The sequence below is a fragment of the Gorilla gorilla genome, chromosome 4 (genome assembly GCF_029281585.2).
Source record: "Gorilla gorilla gorilla isolate KB3781 chromosome 4, NHGRI_mGorGor1-v2.1_pri, whole genome shotgun sequence".
Classification (NCBI taxonomy): domain Eukaryota; kingdom Metazoa; phylum Chordata; class Mammalia; order Primates; family Hominidae; genus Gorilla; species Gorilla gorilla.
Window position 1 is genome coordinate 9315534 of NC_073228.2, and position 16743 is coordinate 9332276.

General features: G+C 54.4%; 1 protein-coding gene across 2 annotated transcripts in view; it reads left to right on the forward strand.

Moving 5' to 3' along the window:
• Positions 1–16743, forward strand: part of RAB40B (RAB40B, member RAS oncogene family) — a 43272-nt gene that overhangs the window by 23761 nt on the left and 2768 nt on the right. Inside the window, exons 1-3 of one of the 2 annotated variants that reach the window (XM_004065365.5) lie at positions 11668–11922; positions 12224–12284; positions 15527–15587. In XM_004065365.5, coding sequence (XP_004065413.4) covers positions 11751–11922; positions 12224–12284; positions 15527–15587 — 294 coding nt within the window. In that variant the 5' untranslated portion in view covers positions 11668–11750. Of the gene's footprint in view, positions 1–11667; positions 11923–12223; positions 12285–15526; positions 15588–16743 lie in introns of those variants that run through there. The other variant, XM_055389346.2, reaches the window with a different exon arrangement.

Below are 16743 nucleotides of genomic sequence, written 5' to 3' on the forward strand. Positions count from 1 at the left end.
GGTGTAGGTTATGCATCCGGGCTGTGCTAATGGGAACTGCCAGCTGAAGAAGACACTGAGTTCAGTTTTGGTCATGATGGTGAATAATGAAATCATTATCATTGAGTTCGATTTTATTTCCAGTTCTTGTTTATTGTTAGTGAAATTCCGGGATGTGGAGGTCATTGTACTTTGCTTGGGGAAGATGTGAAAATGCATCCTTTGTAGCTTTTCCAAGTTTAGGGGGTGTCAGATGTTTTCTCTCTCTCTCTCCAGTCATTGTGCTTTGTGGGTTTTCTACCAGACATTTTGGTGCAAACAAGAAAATTAACTCAAAATAGCTTAAGCACAGAGGAATGTGTTGCCTCACACAGCCGGCAGGTTGAGGGGCAGGTGTAGTTTCAGGCGTGGCTGGATCCTGGTGCCTGAACGATGCCGTCAGGATTATCTCGTGTTGTTCTTTCTCCTCTGCCTACTCCCTGCACACACCCTGGCCCTGCTTTCTTCTGTATTAGGTTCATTCTGGGGTTCGTTCTTCCCACCTGATGAGGAAGCTGGCCGGCAGCAACTCCAAACCATACGAACGTTGCCTGCGATGCCAGAGTGAGGCAGGTGACAAGGAGGCCCCTCCCCCGTTCAGTCAGTCATTCCCCAAGTGTTTTAGGTTGCTTTTTCTTTTCTTTTTTTTTTTTTTTTTTTAAGACGAGTCTTGCTCTGTCGCCCAGGCTGGAGTGCAGTGGCGCGATCTCGGCTCACTGCAAGCTCCGCCTCCTGGGTTCATGCCATTCTCCTGCCTCAGCCTCCCGAGTAGCTGGGACTACAGGCGCCCGCCACCACACCCGGCTAATTTTTTTTTTTTTGTATTTTTAGTAGAGATGGGGTTCCACCCTGTTAGCCAGGATGGTCTCGAACTCCTGACCTCATGATCCGCCCACCTTGGCCTCCCAAAGTGCTGGGGTTACAGGCGTGAACCACCGCGCCCGGTCTTTTCTTTTGAGACGGAGTTTCACTCTTTTTTGCCCAGGCTGGAGTGCAATGGCGCGATCTCAGCTCACTGCAACCTCCGCCTCCCAGCCTCAGTGACTCTGCTGCCTCAGCCTCCTGAGTGGCTGGGATTACAGGCATCCGCCACCACACCTGGCTAATTTCATATTTTTAGTAGAGTTGGGCTTTGACCATGTTGGCCAGACTGGTCTCAAACACCTGACCTCAGGTGATCCGCCCGCCTCGGCCTCCCAAAGTGCTGGGATTACAGGCGCGAGCCACCGCGCCCGGCCAGGTTGTTGCATTTTCTAGTTTGTCCAGTGTTGACAGTCACAAAATAAGAAAGATCTTGGACATTGAAAACAATAATTTCAAAGAAGGGATAAAAGTTAAAACGAGATGAATTCCCAGAATGCTGGGAAAAAGAGAGAGAGATGCAAAATCAGACAAGAAAGGTGGGAAACAGGCTCAGGAGGCCCAGTATCTGATTAATCACATCCCAGAAGGAGAGAACAAATTATCCAAGAAAGTTCCCCAAAATTGAGATTTGTGTCTCCAGATTGAAAGCCCCATGGAGTGGTCAGCCTGGCCACGAAGATCTCTACAGCAAGGCCCACAAGGCGTGCAGTTTCAGAGAAGCGCCTCCATGCCCGCCAGGAGGAAAACCAGGTCACATTCAGAGGGTCAAGAATGAGTTTACGGCCAATCTCAAAAGGAACTCTGGAATGACGTGAACGTGTTTAAGGGAAAAGCATCTTCTCCCTCAATTGTATGCCTGTCCAAACACAAGGAAGAGTGAGGGCAGTCTAAAGACATTTTCAGACATGCAGAGTCTCAGATACTACCTTATTCCATGCACCTTTCTCAGGAATTGAAAAGAGGAGTCAGCTAAGGGAGGGAAGGATGGAATCCAGCAGTAAGGGAGTAGGGGCCCCAGGGCAACAGTCCTCCCAGTCCAGATGGGAGCAGGACAGAAGGTCTGGAAAGATGCCCCAAAGAAAGTGAAATTCTTGAATGTTTGCAGGTACCGAGAGCAGATTTAGATAGTTGGGGAAAATTACAGTGATGAATTAGTAATAAATGCAGAGAAAACTGAACAAGTAAACAATGAGTAAACAACAAGTAAACAACAAGTAAACAGGCAATTTTGTTGTTGTTGTTGTTTTTGAGACAAGAGTCTCACTCCATCACCCAGGCTGGAGTGCAGTTGCACGATCTCAGCTCACTGCAACCTCCGCCTACTGGGTTCAAGTGATTCTCCTGCCTCAGCCTCCCAAGTAGCTGGGACTACAGGCGCCCACCACCATGCCTGGCTAGTTTTTGTATTTTTAGTACAGATGAGGTTTCACCATGTTGGTCAGGCTGGTCTCGAACTCCTGACCTCAGATGATCCACCTGCCTTGACCTCCCAGAGTGCTGGGATTACAGGCATGAACCATCACGCCTGGTACAATGAGGCAATTTTTAACTCCAGTAGAAACAAAAATTCGTACATGAAGGAAGAATAAACATTGTATACCATATGGTGGTTCAGCTGTGGATGGCATCTACCTGGTGTCATTTTCTGTTGCTGTAACAGAATACCACAAACTGGGTAATTTATAAAGAAAATAAATGCATTTCTTACAGTTCTGGAGGCTGGGAAGTCCAAGGTTGAGGGGCTGCATCTGGGGAGGGCCTCCTGCTGCGTCATAACCTGGCAGAGGGCATCGCGCAAGCCCGTCAGCTCAGGTGTCTTCCTCTCCTTGTAACGCCACCAGTACCATCATCAGGGCCCCACCCTGCTGACCCTACCTAATCCTAATTACTTCGCAAAGGCCCCACCTCCAATCAACATACAAACTGGGGGTTTATGTTTCTAACATGTGAAGTTTAGCAGACATATTCAAACCATAGCACCTGGTTATGACAGTGTAGAATTGAATATCCATCTAGCTTAAAAAGCAACAAAACTGTACAGGCAGCGTGTGAGTGTGTGTGTTAGAGTTACAGGGGTGGGGTTTGTCAGTGAGTACAGGGAGCGTGTGAGTGTGTTAGAGTTACAGGGGTGGGGTGTGTCAGTGAGTACAGGGAGCATGTGAGTGTGTGTTAGAGTTACGGGGTGGGGTGTGTCAGTGAGTACAGGGAGCGTGTGAGTGTGTGTTAGAGTTACAGGGGTGGGGTGTGTGAGTACAGGGTGTGTGTGTGTGTTAGAGTTACAGGGGTGGGGTGTGTCAGTGAGTACAGGGAGCGTGTGAGTGTGTGTTAGAGTTACAGGGGTGGGGTGTGTGAGTACAGGGTGTGAGTATGTGTTAAGAGTTACAGGGGTGGGGTGTGTCAGTGAGTACAGGGTGTGTGAGAGTGTGTGTGTTAGAGTTACAGGGGTGGGGTGTGTCAGTGAGTACACGGAGCATGTGAGTGTGTGTTAGAGTTACAGGGGTGGGGTGTGTCAGTGAGTACAGGGAGCGTGTGTGTTAGTGTTACAGGGGTGGGGTGTGTCAGTGAGTACAGGGAGCGTGTGAGTGTGTGTTAGAGTTACAGGGGTGGGGTGTGTGAGTACAGGGTGTGTGTGTGTTAGAGTTACAGGGGTGGGGTGTGTCAGTGAGTACAGGGAGCGTGTGAGTGTGTGTTAGAGTTACAGGGGTGGGGTGTGTGAGTACAGGGTGTGAGTATGTGTTAGAGTTACAGGGGTGGGGTGTGTCAGTGAGTACAGGGTGTGTGAGAGTGTGTGTGTTAGAGTTACAGGGGTGTGGTGTGTCAGTGAGTACACGGAGCATGTGAGTGTGTGTTAGAGTTACAGGGGTGGGGTGTGTCAGTGAGTACAGGGAGCGTGTGAGTGTGTTAGAGTTACAGGGGTGGGGTGTGTCAGTGAGTACACGGAGCATGTGAGTGTGTGTTAGAGTTACAGGGGTGGGGTGTGTCAGTGAGTACAGGGAGCGTGTGAGTGTGTGTGTTAGAGTTACAGGGGTGGGGTGTGTCAGTGAGTACACGGAGCATGTGAGTGTGTGTTAGAGTTACAGGGGTGGGGTGTGTCAGTGAGTACACGGAGCATGTGAGTGTGTGTTAGAGTTACAGGGGTGGGGTGTGTCAGTGAGTACAGGGAGCGTGTGAGTGTGTGTGTTAGAGTTACAGGGGTGGGGTGTGTCAGTGAGTACAGGGAGCGTGTGAGTGTGTGTTAGAGTTACAGGGGTGGGTGTGTCAGTGAGTACAGGGTGTGAGTGTGTGTTAGAGTTACGGGGTGGGGTGTGTCAGTGAGTACAGGGAGCGTGTGTGTGTGTTAGAGTTACGGGGTGAGGTGTGTCAGTGGGTACAGGGAGTTGTGAGTGTGTGTGTTAGAGTTACAGGGGTGGGGTGTGTCAGTGAGTACAGGGTGTGTGAGAGTGTGTGTGTTAGAGTTACAGGGGTGGGGTGTGTCAGTGAGTACAGGGAGTGTGAGAGTTTGTGTGTTAGAGTTACAGGGGTGGGGTGTGTCAGTGAGTACAGGGAGCGTGTGACTGTGTGTGTTAGAGTTACAGGGGTGGGGTGTGTCAGTGAGTACAGGGAGTGTGTGACTGTGTGTGTTAGAGTTACAGGGTGGGGTGTGTCAGTGAGTACAGGGTGTGTGAGAGTGTGTGTGTTAGAGTTACAGGGGTGAGGTGTGTCAGTGGGTACAGGGAGCGTGTGAGTGTGTGTTAGAGTTACAGGGGTGAGGTGTGTCAGTGAGTACAGGGAGCGTGTGAGTGTGTGTGTTAGAGTTACAGGGGTGGGGTGTGTCAGTGAGTACAGGGAGTTGTGAGTGTGTGTTAGAGTTACAGGGGTGAGGTGTGTCAGTGAGTACAGGGAGCGTGTGACTGTGTGTGTTAGAGTTATGGGGTGAAGTGTGTCAGTGAGTACAGGGAGCGTGTGACTGTGTGTTAGAGTTACAGGCGTGGGGTGTGTCAGTGAGTACAGACAGCGTGTGAGTGTGTGTTAGAGTTACAGGGGTGGGGTGTGTCAGTGAGTACAGGGAGTGTGTGAGTGTGTGTTAGAGTTACGGGGTGAGGTGTGTCAGTGGGTACAGGGAGTTGTGAGTGTGTGTTAGAGTTACAGGGGTGGGGTTTGTCAGTGAGTACAGGGTGTGTGTTTGTGTTAGAGTTACAGGGGTGGGGTGTGTCAGTGGGTACAGGGAGTTGTGAATGTGTGTTAGAGTTACAGGGGTGTGGTGTGTCAGTGAGTACAGGGAGCGTGTGAGTGTGTGTGTTAGAGTTACAGGGGTGGGGTGTGTCGGTGAGTACAGGGTGTGTGAGAGTGTGTGTGTTAGAGTTACAGGGGTGGGGTGTGTCAGTGAGTACAGGGTGTGTGAGAGTGTGTGTGTTAGAGTTACAGGGGTGTGGTGTGTCAGTGAGTACAGGGAGCATGTGAGTGTGTGTGTTAGAGTTACAGGTGTGGGGTGTGTCAGTGAGTACAGGGAGCATGTGAGTGTGTGCGTTAGAGTTACAGGGGTGGGGTGTGTCAGTGAGTACAGGGTGTGTGAGAGTGTGTGTGTTAGAGTTACAGGGGTGGGGTGTGTCAGTGAGTACAGGGTGTGTGAGAGTGTGTGTGTTAGAGTTACAGGGGTGTGGTGTGTCAGTGAGTACAGGGAGCATGTGAGTGTGTGTGTTAGAGTTACAGGTGTGGGGTGTGTCAGTGAGTACAGGGAGCATGTGAGTGTGTGCGTTAGAGTTACAGGGGTGGGGTGTGTCAGTGAGTACAGGATGTGTGTGACTGTGTGTGTTGGAGTTACAGGGGTGGGGTGTGTCAGTGACCGAGAGCTACATTTTCACCTTCTATAGTGGAAAGTCAGTGGATGCCTAAACCTGAAATGTCAGGAAGTAGGAATGTATGTTCTCTATCAATTTGGAGATGCATAGCAAAATAAATTATTTTAAAGGATTAAAATGGGGAAGGGGAGACAGGGGTTCGGGTGGGCCAGGGTCCAACATCGTGGAGCGTGACAGCACTTCAGACTGTGCGCATCCATGACTCCATGAAAACAGAAACGAAAGATGGTTTTGAAACTCATAGGGCGCTTAAAAAGACCATCAGGAAGCCGGGCGCGGTACCTCACACCTGTAATCCCAGCATTTTGGGAGGCCAAGGCATGCAGATTACAAGGTCAGGAGTTGGAGACCAGCCTGGCCAACATGGTAAAACCCAATCTCTACTAAAAATACAAAAATGAGCCGGGCGTGGTAGCGGGCGCCTATAATTCCAGCTACTCAGGAGGCTGAGACAGGAGAATCCCTTGAACCCGGGAGGCGGAGGTTACAGTGAGCTGAGATTGCGCCACTGCACTCCAGCCTGGGCGACAGAGTAAGACTCCGTCTCAAAAAAAAAAAAAATCAGGAATTCTTTTACATTTATGAACACATTTTAAAGTTGTTTGGCCCTTGGCTGGGCGTGGTGGCTCATGCCTATAATCCTAGCACTTTGGGAGGCCGAGGCAGGTGGATTACCTGAGGTCAGGAGTTCGTGACCAACCTGGATAACATGGTAAAACCCCGTCTCTACTAAAAATACACAAATTAGCTGGGCTTGCTGGCGTGTGCCTGTAATTCCAGCTACATGGGAGGCTGAGGCACGAGAATTGCTTGAACCCGGTGGGCGGAGGTTGCAGTGAGCGAGATCACGTCACTGCACTCCAGGCTGGGTGAGAGAGCGAGACTCTGTCTCAAAAAAAAAAAAAAAAAAAAAGATTGTTGGCCCTCAAGGACAGGACAAGAGGATACTTTCTAAGTCAGGGGACCCAGCCAAGCCCAGGCAGTGGATTAATCTCCGGAAGGACAAATATGAGCCTCTCAGCCTGTGGGGGTGAGTGTCCCTTCGTCTGGAGACAGACATATCAAAGCTGGAGTTATCTCCGCATTCGAAAATAGATTCCCAAGTGTATTCGTTCATTGCCTCGTGCCTGCCAAGGGAAAATAAATATTTCCAAAATTCTCTTTGAGGATTGCTATTATGGAGCAAATATGTATGTTCTTTTTTAATTTATTGTTTGTGTTTCACGCTCAGTGTGTTCATTGCTGACGGCTGCAGGACTTGGCACGTGACAGTGCCTTCCCGAGAGCTTAGTAGGGTTTTAAAGGACTGTGAAGAGATTTTTGGTCGTCGCTCAAAGCGTAATTTCACAGGGCCTGAAGCTCCCGCGCTGGGGCTAGTAGAACTATCTAGTTGGAAGGCTCCAGAAAAATGTTTTTGTCTCCTTTTACATTTTTTTTTAGAGACAGAGTCTCACTCTGTCACCCAGGCTGGAGTGCAGTGGCACGATCATAGTTGACTGCAGTCTCCAACTCCCGGGTTCAAGAGATCCTTCCACCTCAGCCTCCTGAGAAGCTGGGACGACAGGTGTGCACCACCATGATTGGCCAATTTTTTTATTTTTTATTTTTATTTTTTTGAGATGGAGTTTCGCTCTTGTTGCCCAGGCTGGAGTGAAATGGTGTGATCTCGGTTCACCACAACCTCCACCTCCCGGGTTCAAGCAATTCTCCTGCCTCAGCCTCCTGAGTAGCTGGGATTACAGGCACCCGCCACCACGCCCGGCTAATTTCGTATTTTTAGTAGAGACAAGGTTTCTCCATGTTGGTCAGGCTGCTCTCGAACTCCTGACCTCAGGTGATCCACCCCGCTCAGCCTCCCAAAGTGCTGGGATTACAGGCGTGAGCCACCGCGCCCAGGCCCTAATTTTTAAATTTTGTGTAGAGATGAGGTCTCACCATGTTGCCCAGGCTGGTTTCGAATTCCCGGGCTCAGGCGATCCTCTCACCTCAACCTCCCAAAGAACTGGGATTACAGGCGTGAGCCACCGTGCCTGGCTATTTTCCTTTCTGTGAAAGGACTATTTCCTTGATACTCACTTGGTCACCTGGGAAAACCGCAGCAGTGTGATTTTGGTCTGAGAGCAATGGAGGCTACGCCACGTGCCCCACAGTGGTGAGGTCAAGCTCCTGGTGCTAAGATGCTGATGGTAGCAGTGGCCCCTCTAGAGTGGCTGCTGCCAAGATGCCGGCTGCAGCGGGGAGGCATGGCTGGGCCTCTCGATCCACGGATCAGGCAGCAGCTCCGCCTTCCCTGCTTGCCGCGGCCCGCTGCCCTGGGGCAGCTCTAGACGCGGGCATCTCTGTGCTCTTGGAGGCCTGGGAAGGCCACCCCTGCCCCCTGCAGGCTTAGATGTGCCTGCTCCAAATGCCTGGCGTCTCCTCACTCCCCGCGCCCGCTCCAGTCGTGGAGCACAGTTGGGGCTGAGCCCAGGTGCTGCTGCAGACCATCCGGGTGGGTCCACACTTGGGGCAGCACTGACACGCCAGCCCCTGCCACCTCAGCCCCCTCAGGACTGGGCGCTGTTGAACATGGGAGGGAAGCTGAGTGGGGGCTGAGGGTGGCTCAGTGCTGGCCTGCAGGCGCCCCTTGGCATGAACAAGCTGGGTGCCATGAACAGCAGTGGGAGGCAGACAGACTTCTGGGTGGAAGGGGGCAGGTCCCTGGTGAAGCCACACCTTGAAGCTTCAAGGGGGCCGGGGCCTGGGCTGCCAGTCCTGTGGACTGGAAGGAGGACTCGGTGCTTTTGTCAGAGGGGGGATGTGCATGCTGGTTGGGGTGGGCTGCCTGTGGGCAAATCAGCATGCACTTCCCCACCCTGAAGACCACAAAAACCCCAGACTCAGAGCAACGCGGACGTCGGGATGACCAGCTGCGGAGAGCTACCCTGTCTGCTGAGAGCTGAACACTTGTCAGGACGACCTGCCTGCAGAGAGAAGCCACCCACTGTGGGTCTCCCCTGAGCTGTTCTAACACTCAGTAAAGCTCCTCCTCGTCTCGCTCACCCTCCACTTGTCTGCGTACCTCATTCTTCCTGGATGCAGGACAATAATTCAGCAGCCACAGAGGTTTCCAGCCGGAAGAGCAACATCCCAAAGGCCCCATCACTGCCCCGTCAGCGCCCATGCCAAGGAGAGAGAGACAGACGGTGCACTCAGCGTGCCCGCTGGGCTCGGTGGCAAACGTTTGGCCAGCTCAGGAAAGCCTCGTACTGGGTGGGTCAGAGGACTGCTTGGCCGCTCTGTCTGAGCCTCATCACGAGGCAGGTGGCATCTGCAAAGCGGGTGCTTCAGGCGTTCTCAGTGCTGCTGTATCTTTTGTCCTCTGAATCACTCTCCTCTGACGGGGGGAGTTTGCTCTGGTGTTGCTTGGTCTAATCTACCTGGTGGTGTGATGGGCAGTCTCTGTGGACAGAGTGTGGAGTTTAGCAGGAGACAGAGGAGGATGCGGGAAGCCTGGACTCCATGTCTCTGGGGCTCTGGTGGCACCGCAGGAAGAGCCTCTGGAGTCCAGGAAGGGGGCAGGGCCCGGAGGAGGAAGCAGAGGGCAGGGGACAGGCTGGACACAGCAGCTGTGGGAGGGAGGGGTGCTCGGGATCTCATGGAAGGCGCTGCATAGGTGTGCTCAGATCAGGAAGGTGTGCCATGCACGTGCTCACGGCTGCATAAGTGGAAAGTGGAGGACAGAGGCCCAGAGCGGCTGCAACGCCCAGGCCTGCCTGAAGACGTGGGCGAACAGCTGTCCAAACCGAGCGGGAGGCCACTGGTGGCACCGCCACCGCACACCTCGCTCTGCCCGACAGGAGACCGGAACACGGCACACTGCCTACTGGGATGCAGGGGGGCTTGTGGCCAAGTCCAAGGGTTCTAGACCCTTCGAGGGGGCAGAAGCTGCTTGAGAACCATGTCCTCCGCAGCCTCGCATTTTTAGAGGAGCCTGTTTCTGGGCACTCACTGGCTACATCGCGGGCTTCTCTGGAAGGAGAGCTGCAGAGGCCGTGTGCTCCACGACGGTCTCCAGGGCGAGGTCTGGTACGAGCCTCGGCGGCGCTGCTTCTCCCCTCGGCCTCTCGGCGGCGCGCTTCCCTTTAGAATTCTGATTCCCTATTCAGCCATACTTGTCAAAGCACTCAACATCTGATCACAGCCGAGAGTGAGGCCAGGGCTTGTCTCTTGTAGGTTTAGTGCTTTGAGAGATACTCTCAAGTAAATCCTATACGTGAAATAAATCAAGCAAATCCCACAAAGGCTGGTCATGTCTTGTTACTAAGCAGTTTGGGTTCCTGTGATTGTACGTGTCGTTGTACCTGGTTTTAGGAAGGCAGTGCTCCCACCCGGCATTCTCCAGCCCCTTAATTCAAACCCTCTCTTTCTATGTTCTCAGTGACAGACCTGGTGCTCATCCGGAAGCGCTAGAAGTGAACACAGGAGATGTTTCCTAAAGAAGCAGAACACTGGTGTCTGGGGGGACGGGGACGGGGAAACATATTTTTCCCTTCTAAAAATATTTATTGGCCGGGAGCAGCAGCTCATGCCTGTAATCCCAGCACTTTGGGAGGCCGAGACAAGTGGATCGCCTGAAGTCAGGAGTTCAAGACCAGCCTGACTGATACGATGAAACCCCATCTCTACTAAAAATACAAAAATTAGCTGGACGTGGCGGTGTATGCCTGTAATTCCAGCTACTCAGGAGGCTGAGGCAGGAGAATCACTTGAACTCAGGAGGCCGAGGTTGCAGTGAGCCAAGATTGCACCACAGCACTCCAGCCTGGGCAACAAGAGCGAAATTCCATCTCAAAAAAAAAAAAAAAATGTATTGTGGCCAGGCATGGTGGCTCATGCGTAATCCCAGCACTTTGGGAGGCTGAAGTGGGAGGATCACTTGAGTCCAGGAGGTTGACCAGCCTGGGCAACACAGCAATGCCCTGTCAATTAGCCAGGTGCGGTGGCAGGTGTGGTGGCAGGTGCGGTGGCAGGTGTGGTGGCAGGTGCAGTGGTGTGCCTGTGAGCCCAGGAGGTAGAGGCTGCAGTCAGCTGTGATTGTGCTACTGTACTAGAGCCTGGGCGAGGGGGAGACTCTGTCTCAAAAAAGATTTTTTTTAAGTGTAGTTTTTTTTTGTTTTTTTTTGTTGTTGTTGTTGTTTGTTTTGATACAGAGTCTCACTCTGTCGCCCAGGCTGGAGCACAGTGGCACAATCTCAGTTCACTGCAACCTCCACCTCCCGGGTTCAAGCAATTCTCCTGCCTCAGCCTCCCTACTAGCTAGGATTCCAGGAGCCCACCACCACACCCGGCTAATTTTTGAATTTTTAGTAGAGATGGGGTTTCATCATATTGGTCAGGCTGGTCTTGAATTCCTGACCTCAAGTGATCCACCCGCCTCAGCCTCCCAAAGTGCTGGGATGACAGGCGTCAGCCACCGCATCCAGCCCTTAATTGTAGCTTTTTATTTTAGAAGAAGTGTTCTAGCATGGTGGCTCATGCCTGTAATGCCAGCACTTTGGGAGGCTGAGCCGGGCAGATTGTGTGAACTTAGGAGTTTGAGACCAGCCTGGGAAACATAGCGAAACCCCGTCTCTACAAAAAAATACAAAAATTATCTGGCCCTAGTGGCACACACCCGTAGTCCCAGCTACTCAGGGGACTGAGGTGGGAGGATCACTTGAGCCTGGGCTGTGGAGGCTGCAGTGAGCTGTGATCACGCCACTGCACTCCAGCCAGGGCGACAGAGAGAAACCCTGTCTCAAAAAAAAAAAGAAGAAAGGCATTCTCGGTTTTTTTTTGTTTGTTTTTTTTTTAACTTGAAAAAATAGAAATGTGGAAAGAAGGTTCCAGCCTACCTGTAATCTGCACCCCAGAGGTGGCTGGGATGGGCGTGCAGTCCCGTGTCCCTGCACACGCGTGGTTCACATGCACATGTACACAGCTGAGAGCGGGCGTCCCACGCAGCGTCACGTCTGTCTTTACTGTACTTTCCTAGTGTGATACTGGGGGATGCAGTCTCAGTGTCTGCAGAGCCGCTGCCTTAGCCCCGTTCCCTTGGAAACAGAGCTGAGTCAGAACTCTCAGGCCTGCAGGCTTGGGGAGGAGGTGGGGAGGGAAGGACCAGCCCAGACGGGGGCACACCCAGCGGCCACAGCCCCGAGGCAAACCCACCGGCCTCCAGGTCACATGTAGGCCCTGCAGTGCCTGTCGGGGAGCCCCCTGGGCCAGGGTGATGCGAGCCTGACCCCCACAGAGGCCAAGGCGGCTGAGGACAGGAGGGGCCCGGGTGCGGGAGGCCGAAGCGGGAGGGTGCAGGCAGGGCCCCTGTGAGCTTGGGCAGACACAGGGAGGGGGTCCCATCCACCTGCCTTGTAAACCTGGAAGTTGCACTGACGAGAAACCCTTTTCTTCCCTGAACGTGAGACTTCCAGCGTCCTGTTAGCGGCAGCCTCAGGTCTAAGCCGTCTCTAACCCTTCCGCAGGCATCGACTACAAGACGACCACCATCCTGCTGGACGGGCGGCGGGTGAAGCTGCAGCTCTGGTGAGTCTGGAGGAGGTGCGAGTGTCCCGCACCCCCAGGGAGTAACCCCCCTGGCTGGCATAGCACCCCGTCAGCACAGCGCCCCAGGGAGCACCCTCCCCCCACCACCGTCGGCACAGCGCCCCGGGGAGTACCCCCAGCCCCACCACCGTGGGCACAGCGCCCTGGGGAGCACCCCCAGCCCCACCACCGTGGGCACAGCGCCCCGGGGAGCACCCCCAGCCCCACCACCGTGGGCACAGCGCCCCAGGGAGCACCCTCCCCCCACCACCGTCGGCACAGCGCCCCGGGGAGCACCCCCAGCCCCACCACCGTCGGCACAGTGCCCCGGGGAGCACTCCCAGCCCCAGCTGCACCAGGGCTTCTCTGAAGGAGGCGGTGGTCCGGTTGTCTGGGCCCCCGTCATCCAGAGTAGGGGACTCCAGAACGGACATAGCGCTGTGGCTGGGAATCGGCTTTTGGGATCAGAACCTGTGGCCTGGTGTCTGTGGGAAGATGCCAAGAGGGGACCTATGCAGCGTGGTTGAGGCAGCCCGGGGCTCCTGGGTCCCCCACGCCTGGCTCAGTGATGCCACTGAGCACCCGGCAGGGAGCTCGGAGCGTCCTGGTGCCAGCGGGGCTGTGGTCGGACCTGCAGGTGGAGGAGCCAGGCGTGGGGAGGTGAGGACTTGCTGGCCAGCCTGGGGCTGCTGGCTCTGCTCTCTCAGCTGTGAGAACCCCAGCTCCTCACCTTGGGGCAAGCCTGGGGCACCTCTCCCTCCCCCAGCACCCCCACCTTGGGGCCAGCTTGGAACACCTCTCCCTCCACCAGCTCTTGGCTTGGGATGGGGGGGCTCCTGCGGTTCCAGCTCTGGGGCGGTGGGGATGGGGGGCTCCTGTGGTGCCTCATCCTGGGGCTGCCTCCCTCTTGGGCATCCCTCCTGCACTGCTGCCACTCCTGGGTGACCCTCGCCCGAGCCTCCTGGCCCTTCCTGCCTGCTGGGCCACCCCCGAGCCACGTGTGCCTCCAGCAGCTGGGACCCCCTTCTCTTACCTGTCCCCTTCCTACCCCTGCCCCGTCTAGTAGTGGCCAGTCCCGGGGAGCCTGTCTCCACAGTGTCCCCGAGCGCCCCGACCCTTCCTGCTGCACAGCTTCAGTCCTCCCGCCCAGTCTGCTCTCAGGTCCCCACTCCCCCGGGGCCATGCCCTTGCTGGGCTGGCGTTGGGGTTGCCGTCAGCCCCTGTCCTGCTCCCCACCCTCCGCCAGCTGGGCCTTTGCTGCCTCCTCCTGGCCCTGAGCCCTGCAGGTCCAGGACCTTGTTCTCAAGTCTCTCCCTCCCTCCCCAAGACCATCCTTCCTGAGGGGCCAAGGCCACCCAAAGGCCGCACTCGGCCCCACGCCTGCCCCTGAGCTCAGTGCCTTCCTAAAGATCTGCTTGGCATCAGGGCTGGCGCGTGCCCTCTCCCAGCTCCACCCCGGGTCTGGCTGCTCACCTTAGCGAACGCCTCCCTGACCCCGGCTGCCCGGCGGGCCGAACAGTCACCCTCACACTTTTCTCCCTCTCACCTCAGGAGTGAGATCCCAGGGGGCTTCTGCCAAGCTCAGAATCACCCCAGGCCCCAGCAGGGCCCTGAGGCTGCTCTCATGTGGTGCCGGTGCCAGCTCTGTCCACACTGTCGTCTGAGCAAGGTCACACTCCCACCGTGGACCCCGGAGTGTGGACCCCAGAGTGTGGTCCTTCCTGGTACCCACAACTGGGTCTTCTGCCTGCCCCCACCTGCCCTCACCTCCCTCCCCACACCCACTGGGGCTGGGGTTGGGCTCTGCTCTGCTCCTTTAGGGTGGCAGCGGCCCAGGAGGCCGGCACGTTGTCCCAGCTGAGGAGGGAGTGCTCCCACTTCACGACGGGGCACTCTGACAGCACGTGCTGGCCCTTCGGCCTCCCTGCAAAGCTGGCAGATTGACCTGGCCCGCTGCCTCCTCGACCATAGCTTTTGGGCAGCTCCCGCTGTGTGCAAAGCCTGAGCACCTGAGGTCCTGCTGAGGCTTGAATTCTAGATCAATTTGCTTCTCAGGAAATGAGGCACTCACTCCTAGGCTTTGGCAATGGCCAGTGTCTCTGGTCCCCTCTGGAGCCCCAGGCCCTTCTCTCTGGTGCTGAGGGTGGTCACCGACCACAGGTGCATGTAACACAAACAGCAAAACCATGCCGCGTCCCACCACCCATCCGTGAGGCTGTGTCTCGTGTGCGGGGCCAGCCCCTGGCCCACTGGGGAATCTCCCATTGATGTAGGTGTGTTCGTTGCATGTGCAGACTCCGGGAAACAGCGCTGGCTGTCCCAGGGCCGCCTCCTCTGGGAACTGATCCCTGGGGAGCACCTTTTCCACCCTCATTTGTTTCTTCCTTTTTTTGTTTTTTTTCTGAGACAGAGTCTCACTCTGTCTCCCAGGCTGGAGTGCAGTGGCACAATATCAGCTCACTGCAACCTCCACCTGCCGGGTTCAAACAATTCTCCTGCCTCAGCCTTCCGAGTAGCTGGGACTACAGGAGCACACCACCATGTCCAGCTAATTTTTGTATTTTTAGTAGAGACAGGGTTTCACTATGTTGGCCAGGCTGGTCTCCAACTCCTGACCTCGGGTGATCCGCCTGCCTCGGTCTCCCAAAGCGCTGGGATTATCGGTGTGAGCCGCCAAGCCCGGCCTTTCATTTGTTTCTTGGAGCTCCGTTCTGGTCTTTGTGGGTCCCAGTACCTGCTGCATGTGCCGTCATCTGAGAACTCAAGCCCTGCCTGCAGCTCAAGCCAGGCAGTTCCCTGTATCCCTCCCCTCTTAGGGGCACACTGGAAGGGCTGACTCCATGTGAGCTCTTACAGTTGAACTGGAAGAGCAGGAATCCCACCGGTCTCTCTCGCCTGGTGTAGACCCACACTCCTTACTGCATAGATTTATCTTCAGATTCAACAAGTTTTTTAAAGCCTACATTGAATGTATTTAAATATCTGAGAATTATGTTAAAACCATCACTATTTTTTCTAGTTTGACTTTTTAAATGACAGAGAAGAGCATGAGCCTGGGAGGACATCCCAACACCCGGATCCCGTCGGGGACATGGGACAGTTTTGTTGGGGTCTCACGCTGGCGGCGTGGTGGCTGCTGACTGGCGGGTGTGTGGTGCACTCACTGTGGCTCTGAAGTTCCAGAACCTGTTGTCAGGAAGAAGCACTGGTTTCTTCTTAATGGTCTCCAACATCTTTTCCAGGGATACTTCGGGCCAGGGAAGATTTTGTACCATATTCCGCTCCTACTCCCGCGGCGCACAGGTAACACAGCATCTCCCGAGCTGGGAGATCAAACCAACTTTGAATAATAACATTTACAATGCTTAACTTACCATCCTTTAATGGATGATTGGAGGACAAGGCGGTTAAGCTTACGTATAAATTGGTGCTGAGAGTCTAAAAACGTGCTGTAGAGTGGTTGGTTGTTTGAAAGACTTCATCAGTATTAGGGATGTAAGCGTGCATTTATGGGACTGTGTGTGCATGTACATGTGTGTGCAGGTACGTGCACTGTGCATGCATCTGCATGAGTGCCTGTGCGTGTGTGTGTGCACGTGTGTGCAGGTATGTGCAGTGTATGTGTGCATCTGGGCATGAGTGCCTGTGTGTGTGTGTGTACACGTGTGTGTAGGTACGTGCACTGTGTATGCATCTGTGCATGAGTGCCTGCATGTGCGTGTATGTGTACACATGTGCAGGTAGTTGCACTGTGTATGCGTGCATCTGTGTGAGTGCCTGTGCGTGTGTGTGTTTACACGTGTGTGAAGGTACATGCCCTGTGTATGCGTGCATCTGTGCATGAGTGCCTGTGCGTGTGTGTTTACACGTGTGTGAAGGTACATGCCCTGTGTATGCGTGCATCTGTGCATGAGTGCCTGTGCGTGTGTGTGTACACGTGCGTGCAGGTACATGCCCTGTCTATGAGTCTGTGCATGAGTGCCTGCTTGTGTGTGTAATGTGTACGTGTGTGCTTGCCTGTTTATGTGCATGCATGTGCACACATGAACTGCGTGTGCACTGTGTGTGCATCTGTGCACGAGTGCCTATGTGTATATGTATGCAACATGTGTGCACGTATGCACTGTGTGCGTCTGTGCATGAGTACACGTGTGTACACGTGTGCAGGTATGTGCACTGTGTGTGCATGAGTGCCTGCGTGTGTGTATGCAACATGTGTGCAGGTAGGTGCACTGCGTGTGCGTGCCTCTGTGCATGAATGCCTGTGTGTGCGTGAGCTGTATGTGTGTGTGCACGTGTATGCGTGCAATCCATCCAGGTGAGTGGGCCGCACTCCTCGAGAGGTGGCGATTACTGCGGTGCCCCTGCATCCTGTGTTCCTGGAGTGGCTCGTGGGTGTTGAGTTCTAGTCCCCAGCTCACCGTGACATTTGAGGGTTTATCACTGAGCTTATGAAGTA